At 58.3% G+C, this 11,189-nt stretch overlaps 1 protein-coding gene across 1 annotated transcript; it reads right to left on the reverse strand.

Moving 5' to 3' along the window:
• Positions 1-8,449: 8,449 nt before the first annotated feature.
• KCNF1 (potassium voltage-gated channel modifier subfamily F member 1) lies at positions 8,450-10,263 on the reverse strand. Its single transcript, XM_004310264.4, has one exon. It carries the CDS (start codon positions 10,112-10,114, stop codon positions 8,630-8,632), a length of 1,485 nt encoding a protein of 494 aa, XP_004310312.1. The 5' UTR covers positions 10,115-10,263; the 3' UTR covers positions 8,450-8,629.
• Positions 10,264-11,189: the final 926 nt, after the last annotated feature.

Here is an 11,189-nt window from a genome sequence, read left to right on the forward strand (position 1 = left end):
GATTTGAATATGCATGAGAAGCTGCCCAGAAATGACTAAAATACATATATACGTATATGTAGTCAAAAAGCCAAACAGCTCTGGGGTGAAGAGTAACAAAAGGCAATTTTCCACTCTGGTGAAAGGGTGTGGGTAGAGTACAGGCCTCGTGTTGCATTAATTGATGAAGACTCATTCACAACCAAGGTGCAGATCCAGGGGCCCACAGGAGGCCTTGCATCCGCACTGCAAGCCTGCGAGGTAGGAAGTGCTTTCCCCATTTACAGACAGGGAAGCTCATGCTGTCCGAGTGAAGCTCACACTGCTGGTCAGAGCTCCAGGGGGAATGTGAGCTGCGTCTCTGGGCCCAAAGCCCCGCCTTCCCATGCAGACTCTGTCTCAGACACTGAAGAGATCCCACGCTTATCCACTGCGGTCCTTCGGGTTCAGGCTTTACAAAAATAACATTGACTTCTGCTTCCTGAACTTACGCGCACGAGGAGTCAGATGGGACCACAAGCAGCTGTTGCACAGGAGGATCAGGAAAGAAAGAGTTCTTGGAAATTCAGTGATAACTCCGAAAAAAATCAGACAACTAGAAGAACGACAAAACGGGTATAGCCGAACACCAAATCAATAATATAGACAATAAAACCAAGGAAATCGGGCTTCCCTGGTGGCGCAGTGGTTGAGAGTCCGCCTGCCGATGCAGGGGACACGGGTTCGTGCCCCGGTCCGGGAAGATCCCACATGCTGTGGAGCGGCTGGGCCCGTGAGCCATGGCCACAGAGCCTGCGCGTCCGGAGCCTGTGCTCCGCAACGGGAGAGGCCACAACAGTGAGAGGCCCGCATACCACACACACACACAAAAAAAACCAAGGAAATCTTCAAACACAGGGCAGAAAGGCAAGAGAAAACAAAACACACACACACAAAGCAAAGTTACTCTTAATACACATGAAAAATGGGTCCTCAATTTCTTTTTTTTAATTTTTATTTATTTATTTATTTTTGGCGGCGTTGGGTCTTCCTTGCTGCACGCGGGCTTTCTCTAGTTGCGGTGAGTGGGGCGGTGCCCAGGCTTCTCATTGCGGTGGCTTCTCTTGCTGCGGAGCATGGGCTCTGAGCGCACGGGCTTCAGTAGTTGTGACTTGTGAGCTGTAGAGTGCAGGCTCAGCAGTTGTGGTGCACGGGCTTAGTTGCTCTGCGGCCTGTGGGGTCTTCCCAGACCAGGGCTCGAACCTGTGTCCCCTGGATTGGCAGGCGGATTCTTAACCACTGCGCCACCAGGGAAGTCCCTGAGCTCCCCCCGACTTTGAAGTGAGGCTTCCCCAGGAGCAGCAGAAACAGTGAGGCCTGCAGGCAGGGCTGTGGAATCCGTCTCTTCCACCAGGCCCCGCTTGGGCGAAGTTGGCTGTAAATCTCTCCCTGTTTACACCACCCAGAGCAGGCACTGGCTGCCCTCTCAGAAAACCCCCAGCGTTAGGCCTCGGAGCTCATCCAGGACGCCGTGGACACGGCCCGTGTCTGCATGGACTGGGCAAGGGGTCAGGAACAAGAGTGGGACTTGATGGAGGGAGGTTCCAGCTTCCCTGTAAACACTTAGGGAGTGCCTCTCTGTGCCCGCAGGCATGATGCGAGGCACTGCTACAGAGGGAGGGCGTGGTCCCCACCGCCAAGAGATCAGAAAGCCCTTCACAAAATGTAGAGAAAGGAAGCTCTAGGTCTGGCCAAGAGCCAGGCTGCCCATGGCACAGTGACATGCACATAGTGGGTGACAATAAGTTCATCCCATAATATTTTCTGTGGCCCCACAGTGGACCAGGCACTGCTCTAGGTGCCAAGGGACACATCTGTGACCCAGGTGCAAACCTAACCTCAGGGGACTCACAGCCCCAGTCACTGTCCCACACCAGCAGCAGTGAGAAGAGGTCGAGGGAGGCTGGGAGAGCAAAGACCTCCAGCCCCAGGGAGGGGGCTGTCCTGGCCCAGCTACTCTGCACACCCCCCACCCCCGCCCCATTAGAGGGAAATCGTGGACAAGTTGATTAAGCCCTCCAAGCCTCGGTTTTCTAGAAATGTGCAAAAGGGTCAATTATCAGGAGAGACTGGTCCCTGCCTGCACACCCCCTTCCTGTGCTCTGGGCAGCCAGCTAAGAAGGATGTTTGGGGCTCCTGTCTCTCACGTGCCATGCCTGTCTGATCCAGGAGCAGAGCATGGCGGGTGCTTCCGGGGCTGGAGAGTAGACCTGCCTGCAGTCCCTGCCTCTGTTGGCTGTGAACCAGGTTCAGGGAAAGACAGGAAATTAGAGCGGGAAGGGGCGGCTTCGGGACCAGCAGGCCTAGCATCCTCCTCCTTTCATTTAGAAGGCAGGCGTTGATTTGTTTTTGCATGTGTGTGCGCGCACACACACACACACACACGCACACGTCCTGCACTTTCACCGTGTGCTTTATGAGAAGCAGAATGAAATGCACCCCTCATTCTGAATGCGAACTTCAAGGCTTTAAAAGGCCAAGAGGTTTTAACAAAGGTTTGAAAGGACGTCTGCTAAGTACTTTCAATCAGTCAGCCCCCGGGCTCTGCTACAACACCCTGCCAAACCACCTGTGTAAGTAATGGGGGGCTGTTAGTGGGGCCGGTTTTCAGTCTAATTCCTAAAACGTCAGTGCCAACCCTTGGTTCAAACCTGTAGCCAGGAGTGGGTGAGGAGTGGACAGAGAGGGGAGGTGAGCACAGAGTTGGGACCAGGGGTCTGATCCTGACTGCTGCCAACCCCGCATGACTTTAGGCCGTCACGTGATCTGCCCCAGGGGCCGTTTCCCCGAGGACAGAGTGGGGTGGCTGACTCCACGATCTCTCCAGCACCGTTTCTGCCCCCGGGGCCAGGATGCCCCTCTCCAGACCCTGCAGGAGGCGACCTCACCTCTGAGAAGGGAAGATGGCATCACAGCCGGGTCTGGATGCAGGGGTAGAAGCCGACAGTGGAAAAGTGGGAGAAGGGCAGTAGGGATGCTAGGAGGCCCCCGTGCACAGGTGGGGAGCACAGGCTCTCCAGCGTGTGGGGTAAGAAGAGCCACCTCTGGTGTGATGTTGGGGCGGTGGGAGATAAAGCTGAAGGGGTATTGGGAGCCGGGCCATGGAGGCCTTGAGGGCCCAGCTCAGCAGTCTGAACTTGGCCTCGGGTTGGGGAGACACGGAAGGGAGGGAGAGCCGGGTTCTGGCTCACACCTCCCACTCCCACTCAGGTGCAAGGTGTGGACAGTGGCCGGCGCTCCCGGGGGCTCCAGGTTACCCGCGATCTGGCTAGGCCTCCCTGGGGCCTGTGCTCCAAGGCCAGGGCAGATGCTCCCCGCCAAATCTAGCAAAGACCCAGACAAGTCGAACATGGCAGACACAAGGCCCTTGGCTTCAAGCAAACAGCTCCCAACCTCTTAGCCAACATGTGCAGCAGCAGAAACCAGCTGGTGTGGTAATATTTGCACCTTCTCCCCAGTCTGGGCTGCCACCATAGCAGGACAGGTCCCATTTTCCCAGCCAAGTCCTTGTCAACGGCGTGATATTTTGCATTTGGGGACAAGATGTGGCTGCTGGCGGCTCCCGTTCAGGGCGAGTCTTTTGCCTGAAGGAACCCAGAGGCTAAGCTGGTCCCTTGGGATGGGACGCTGCCCTGCCAGGTGGTGGGCACCAGGTCCAAGCTGGAGTTCCACACTGACCTCTCTTTAGCTGTGTGACCACAGGCCACGGGTCTCACCCGAAGCCAGAGCAGTCATTCCCTTCTGGCTCGTTGTCGACAGAGGGAAATAAAGTCGTGGCTGCAGCAGCCGCAGCTCCAAGTATGGCTGAGAGCGTCAAAAACAATGAAATGATGGAGCATCATGTCTCCTAACTCTCGTTTTCATTTTTTCCCCCTTTGGATCCCCACAGCATCCCTGCAGCTACGTCTTAGGCCGCTACAAGTGGACAAAAGCATTTACGGGGAGGTTCCTCCTCAGATTACGGCTACGGCTGAAACCTCCTTGCAAATCTGCTGCCAGGTGCAGTCCCACGAGCACAGCGCACGGAGCTGTCTTCTCACAGGCGGCAAGGTGGGAGGCCTCGCTGGAAACACCTGTCTCTCGTCTCCCTGGGAGATGTCAAGAGACTGGTGAGACATTGAATTATCCTCTTGTGGGGGACCAGGGAGGACCAGGCAGCCCCTTCCCAGACAGGGGGAGGCAGGGGCTCCTGCCTCGAAACCGTTCCCCATGCTGGCTTGTCATCTGCTGAAATTGCCCCATTAGTGGGACCCCTTTAAATCAGGCAACGTGCACCCCTTCCTGTCACCTCCAGCGATTGCTAGGGTCTTACCTGCCTCTGGCAGGTTTCCTCAGGGAGCGTGGGTGAAATAATTCCAGGTCTTGCCGTTTTCACAGATCGTTTCTTACCCATTTTCTGGGTATTTCATTTCGTTGTTGTGTGTGGTACCTCCAGACCCCAGATGGTAAGTTTTAATCTCCAGACACCTCCTACCATTGCCAGGATGGATCCTGAATCAGCATGGCCTGAGCATCTGGTCCAAAGCTGCTTGCCCAAGAAAATGCTTTCCTTTTCCTTCTTTTTCTTTCCTTAAAAACACCACCGGCAGAGCCAGTCCATCTGCAGAGATGCCTTCCCGGGAGATCAGATGATGGCATCTGCACCTTATTAGGAAGCTCAGGGTAAACGTTAAGTGGAGGCCGTGGGGCGTGTCACTGTCTGGCTCAAATGAGTGTGGGCTGCAGGCTCTGGGCTCAGCTCCTGCTTCTGCCACCAAGGAGCAGCGTGGCCACCAGCCTGTTGCTCTCTGGGCCTCAGTTTCCCCATCTGTAAAACTGAGGCTGACTAGCTCACCGCATTATTTGTTTACACACACACACACGCACACACACACTCCCACACTCCCAATTCTCTATTTTCAAAACGAGTTCATTATGCGCTCCCAATGTTATGAGAAGCACAGCAAGCTGGACCCCTCAAGCTAGCTGTGACCTTCAGGACTTGAATTAAGCCCCTCTCGCTCAGCTGTGCATGACGTGGGGCCACGGTTTCTCTGTCAGTACGAGGCAGGGGGCCGGGGGCAGGGGACGCTGGACTCGATGATGCCTAGTTTTCTTTTAACTTGGATATTCTGTGATTCCAAGAACCATACCTTTCTTTCTCTCTCTCCCTCTTTCAATAGAAATTAACAGCTCACAGGAGGTTTGTCAGATCCTCCTGAGTCAGAGAAGAGGGTGTTAAGTGATGGTCCGAGGATGGGGGCGGAGGATGTGATAAGAGGAAAGCTCAGGAAAGGAGGGAGAGAAGCCACCTCCCAGAGCAGGAGCCGGGACCACAGAACCTCATGCAGGAAACCAGGAGTCAGGGCTTCTTTGGGGAAAGAAGGAGCGGGGCTGAGACCCCGAGGCTCGGGGAGATGGGCACGGACTTGCCTTCTCTGAGGTGGTCCCACACTCCATGTCTTTGCACATGCAGTTCCCCTGCTTCTGCTTCTCCCCACTCATCATTCAAGGCCTGACATAGTGCTGTTTCCTGTAGCCCAGGGTTGGCACACTTTTAATGTAAAGGGCCAGTAATAAGCATTTTTGGCTCTGAGGGCTATGTGATCACCACAGCTCTTCAACTTCGTCCTTGTCACTCGAGAGCAGCCAGAGACAACCTGTGAGCCAGGGGCGTGACTCTATTCCTAAAGAATTTATTTGAATTTCAGGTACTTTTCACCTGTCACAAAATGTTATTCTTCCTTTGATTTTTTTTTATCATTAAAAAATGGAGAAACCATTCTTAACCTGTGGATGTACAAACACAGGCAAGGGTCCACAGTCTGCCAGCTCCTGCCCTGGCCTCTTGCTACGCAAAGTGCAGTCCACAGGCCAGCGGCATCAGCTTCACCCGGCAGCTTGCTGGAAACGCAGAAGCTCAGGGGCGCACCCCGAGTGACTGATTCAAAGTCTGCATTTTAGCAAAATCTCTGGATCACCCCTGTGCACTTTAAAGTTTAAAAAATACTGATGCCTGCGTGTCACCCGGGGGTTCTAATGTAATAAGTGTGGGTGCAGCCTGAACACTGAGATTTTGTAAAGCTCCCCGGCTGATTTTGTTGTGCCCCAGGAAGATCCCTAGGGAGAGAGGGCAGCCCCTCCACCTGTCTCCAAAAGCTCTCTGGTCACTCGTCCACGACAAAGCATGTCGCTCTATATGCATGTCACGCTCTGAGCTCCTCTGGGACCAGGACCCTGGGTAAGCCTAATTCACGGAAGAGCTCAGACACACTGCTCACCCTCTTGGGAGTCAGTCTCCTCCTAAGGGTGGATGAGATGGGCTCTGAGTGTTCTTGTAGCAGTAAAGACACTCTCCCCGGGGGAATTCCTTGGTGCTCCAGTGGTTAGGACTCAGCACTTTCACTGCCGAGGGCCTGGGTTCAATCCCTGGTCAGGGAACTAAGATCGCATAAGAAGTCACTGGGCGTGGAAAAAAAAAAAAAAAAGACGCTGTCCCCTGACCCCAGGTGAATAGTGGGGAAGGTGCCTCATCTCCTGGACTCTCTCCAGCCCCGAACTTCTTCCCTGCTCTGGGCTGAGAGTTCTCAGGCCAGCACAGACTTGGGGCTTCCCGAGGACTCTGGGGGCAGGGGGACAGAGAGAGGCAATCCCACCCAACTCAGTCGCATTCAGCAGGCCCCACTGAGCCCCAGGGATGCCAAACCATCCCCTCTTCCCGGGCCTCTCCTCCCTCCCACTGAGTCCCACAGCCCTGGGCCCACCTCTTCCTCTGCCTTCCGTGGTCACCTGACCCAGTATTCCCTGGAGAAACGTGTGAGGGAGGGGTGCACAACATTGGCTCAGGGCCCCGCACCTCACAGGGACAGCTCTGACTCTCTCCTCCCTTCAAGGCCCCTACAACATGGCAGCCGCCCACCCCCTGGAGTCCCCAACCCAACACGTCCGCAGCCCTAGGCTTGCAAATCCTGGAAGGGGCCCCGAGAAAGCATCCCTCTTTATACATATGGGAAAACCAGGGCCCAGAGAAGGAAAGACCTGCCCAGGATGGTGCAGACCAGGGACTACGTTCCCTCCGCCTCCTCCTAGACCTCCCCCTCCCCTCAGAGGGCTCCTGCACCAGCTGCCCCAGGAGGGAAGGAGGAACAGAGCTCTGGGGTTTGTGGAAGGTGGAAAGCCAGAGAGAGGGGCCTGCTGGGACCAACTCCGTGCCAAGGGGACTGCCTTTGACTAAGACCAGTGTGACAGTGCCCTGTGGCCACCGCTCCCCCATCTGCATACCAGCCCAGCCCTGTGGAGGCCAGAGTGGGAAGCTGCGCCCCTCCCCCCTCTCCCAGCACACAGTAATGGAAACACCTGCCGTTTATTGAGTAGCTACTATGTGCCAGGCACTGTGCTAAGCACTGTGATTCCCTGAAGTAATTCTTCCATTTAATAACTGATCAGAATGAGGATCAGAGAGGTTAAGCAACAGGCCTAAGGTCACACAGCAAGTAAGGGAGTGGTAAGGGAGGGATGGTAGAGAACAGTGTTTAAGCTAGAAGGCATCTCGGAGATCACCTCCCCATTCCTTGGGATTCAAATCTAGGCCTGTCTGTGTCTGTTCCCCGGGGGCTCGCAGACTAGGCTGGCAGCGGGCCACCCGGAGCGGGCTTAGGTTTGTGCATTCAGCTGATACCTCAGAAGTGCTGGTTCTAGGAGAAAGGATGAGCTGGAAGACAGGCACGTCCACCCCGAGGAAGCTCACCCCCTCTCCTGGTCTGCAGACCCTCCCCTCATGGCCCAAGCACACGCCTCTGTCCCAAGACCTCCTCACATCAAAGAGAATGAATGTGCTTTGGGGGTCATCAGACCTGGGACTGAATCCCTGCTCTGTGTGCCCTGGGGCTCAGTTTCTTCTTGTCTAAAGCGGGGGTGGGGGGCGGCCTACCTAGCTAGCAGGGTTGCTGGAAGGAATGGAAAGAAGTTGTGAAAAGGGCCTTGCACAGGTGATTAAGAAATGATAACCTCATTGCTTGGTGTTCCCAGTTCTGTGAATTCTTCCACTCCCGGGAGTAAGCTTTTCCTCAGAAGGAAACAGGACGCACAGAGCCTCCTGGATTGTGGCAAAGCTCCCTGGGCTGAACCTACGTATGAGCCCTTCTTCAACTAGCCCTCAGCTAAAAATAAACCCTCTGGGCTGCACACCTACCTCCCAGGAGGGGCTGAGCCACATCTGGGAGTGGGGGGTGTGTGTGTGTGCAGCGGGGGACAGGGTGGAGAGCGGCCAGCCTGTGACAGAACCTACAACACAGGCGGGCGCAGAGAGCAGCAGGCTTTATTGAAGGAGATACAGAACTGGGCGAGGGCGCCTGCCGTCAGCCAGACCACAGCCCTCATCACCCCACACTGTCAGTGATCCCTGGACGCCCCTCCCCGCCCCTGCCCCCACCCCCGGCCCCTGGACAGCCGGAAACACAAAGGGATCTTACCCGGCCTCATCAGAGGTGCCCAAGGGGGCCTTCAGAGTTCTGTTCAGGAGAGGGCTGGGGGACAAAGGACGGCCCCTCCCGGGCAGTCACTGGCAGGCCTGTCACACCCGTCCATCCGTCTATCCACCAGCCCAGTCCGTCTGTGCGCAGGTCGTCCCTCGTCACTTGCAGCTCTGGAGCCGGGTCCTGTGGTGCTTCTCCTCGGTCAGCAGGGGGATGAAGGTGTCGCTGCGGGAGATCTTCAGCTGGCTGCTCCAGCTCAGCCCCTCCTTCCCGGCGGGCTCTGGCGGGAGGTTGTCCAGGTCGCCTCGGGAGCCCCCTGTCTTGCCCTCGCCCACACTGCTGGAGTTGAGCTCCATCAACTCCAGCTCGTGCTTGGCTGCCGTTTCCAGGACTCGCTGCTTGTTGTAGTATCTGACAAAGTTGTTGATGATGGGGTGGATGGGCAGGGCAATGGCGATGACCCCACACAGGAAGCTGATGGCTGCATTGAGCTTGCCCAGGGTGGTCTTGGGGTAGATGTCACCATAGCCAACCGTGGTCATGGTGATGATGGCCCACCAGAAGGACTGCGGGATGCTCTTAAACAAGGTCTCCGGGTGGCTCTGCTCCATGGTGTAGCCCAGGGCCGAGAAGACGAAGATGCCCACGGCCAGGTACATGAGCAGCAGCCCCAGTTCCTTGAAGCTGCGCTTGAGGGCATAGGTGAGGGTCTGCAGCCCCGAGGAGTGGCGCGCCAGCTTGAAGATGCGGGCAATGCGCATGATACGCAGGGCCTGCACCGCCTGCTGCACGTTGGTCAGCTCCATCATGCGGGCGCCCAGGTGCGTGAGCGTGAGGCTCACGTAGAAGGGGAGGATGGCCAGCACGTCCACGATGTTCATGAAGGACAGGGCGAAGTGCAGCTTGTTAGGCGAGGACAACAGGCGCAGCAGGTACTCCAGCGTGAACCAGCCGATGCACGCCGTCTCCACGTTCTCCAGCGTCGGGTGCTCCACGCGGTTGCCCTCGGCGTCCAGCACCTGCAGCTCGGGGATGGTGCCCATGCACATGACCACCGACGAGACGAGGATGAGCAGGAAGGACAGCACGGCCACCACCCGCGCCGGACACGAAGACTCGGGCTTCTCCAGGAACTTCCAGACGCACTTCTGGCAGCGCTGCCAGCGGCCCTCGGCCGTGTCCACGCCCAGGTCGTCCAGAATGAGCTGCACGCGGCGCGCGATCTCCTCCAGCTCCTCGCGCTTCTCGCTCAGGTGGCTCTTGCAGCAGTCGTCCAGGAACTTGAGGTCCACCTTCCAGAAGTCCATCTCGTTCTTGAAGCAGATGGGGCAGATGCCCTTCTTCATGTGGACCTCCCCGAAATAGTACACCTCAATGACACACTTGAACGCGTCCGGGTCCCTGTCGAAGTAGAACTCGCGCTTCCCGGGGTCGTAGTCGTCGCACAGGGAGAAGATGGTGTCGTAGCCCCCGGCCAAGCAGTCGATGAGCTCCGCTAGCCGGGTCTCGGGGTACCGGCTGAGGAGGTCTCCGTACAGCACCCGCCGCACGCCTCCCACGTTGACGACGATCTCCATGTCGTCTCCCGCCCGGGAGCCCCGGCTGCCCGGCTCCGGGAGGCTGCGCTCCCCGGCCCCGTCCATTCTCCCGGCGAGTGCCCGCGCGGCCTCGGCTCCGCGCCCTGCCGCCGCCGCGGGGTCCGGCGGGTCCCGCCGCTGCGCGGCCCTCGAGGAAGCCCGGCAGGCGCCCGCCTGCCTGGAAGCGCGGTCACAGCGGGCGGCAGCGGGCTGGGGCGCGCCGCGGGGGAGGCAGGCGCTTGGCGGCGGGGCTCCGGGCGGGCATCCGGGCGCTGGGGTGCGCCGGCGGGGGGCTCTCGCGGCCACCGGCCTCGCCCCGAGCGCTCACCCCGGCTCCCGGGTGGCGCGATCCGCCGCTTCGGCTCGGCCTCAGGCGGGAGTGGGGTCCCCTCGTGGGCAGCAGGAACCGTCCTCCGTCCCCGGGCGCGCGGATCCCCGCGTGCGACCCCGGCGCGAGACGTGCCACGCGGCCGCCGGCCCCACGCAGCCCGCCGAGGTTTGCGGAGAGCAACTTGGGCTTGCTATGCCCGAGCCGGTTCCAAACACAATAGGAATTCCAGCCTGACGTCAGGAGCGTTTCAAACTGTACCCTCTTCTGGTGAAATTCTGCAAGGCACGCGCGGCAGCTGCAGGGGAACGGGTTAACCCTTGGGCAGACGGGCACAGCTGCGCGCCGGCCACCGCCGCTGCCGCGCGACTGCCCGCGCCTCCCGGCGCCGCAGGTCACCCACGGGCCCGGGACCCCCGGGCTTGGAAGCGGCAGGCCGGCCGGCGCTGGCTGGAAAGTTTCTCTCTCCCTGCTGTGTCCAGAAGATCGATGGTGAGTGAACACGGCCGCCTGTTGCTCCGCCGGAAAGCGTGCCCAAGAAAGCCCTTCAGACGCGGCTCCCGCGTCCGGGCCGGCCGATCCTGCCTGGTCCCGGCAGGTTCCCTAACTCCCCCTAACGCCGCCCTGCCGTGGGCGGCACTTTGGCCTCCACCCGAGCACTGTCCGACCGGGACAGCCAGTCCAGCCCCGGGTAGCAGAGAAGGGACTGCCCAAGGTCACACCGTGAAATGGAAGTAGAGCCCAGCGTGGCCTCCTCTTCATCCAGAGCTTCCCGCCGTCCTGGCCGATTGACAACGCGCCGGTTAGTGGTTT

This window comes from Tursiops truncatus, chromosome 14 (assembly GCF_011762595.2).
Source record: "Tursiops truncatus isolate mTurTru1 chromosome 14, mTurTru1.mat.Y, whole genome shotgun sequence".
Classification (NCBI taxonomy): Eukaryota; Metazoa; Chordata; class Mammalia; order Artiodactyla; family Delphinidae; genus Tursiops; species Tursiops truncatus.

Coding starts and splice junctions, on each gene's coding strand:
- KCNF1 (XM_004310264.4), bottom strand. CDS start 10,114: ATGGACGGGGCCGGGGAGCGCAGCCTCCCGGAGCCGGGCAGCCGGGGC.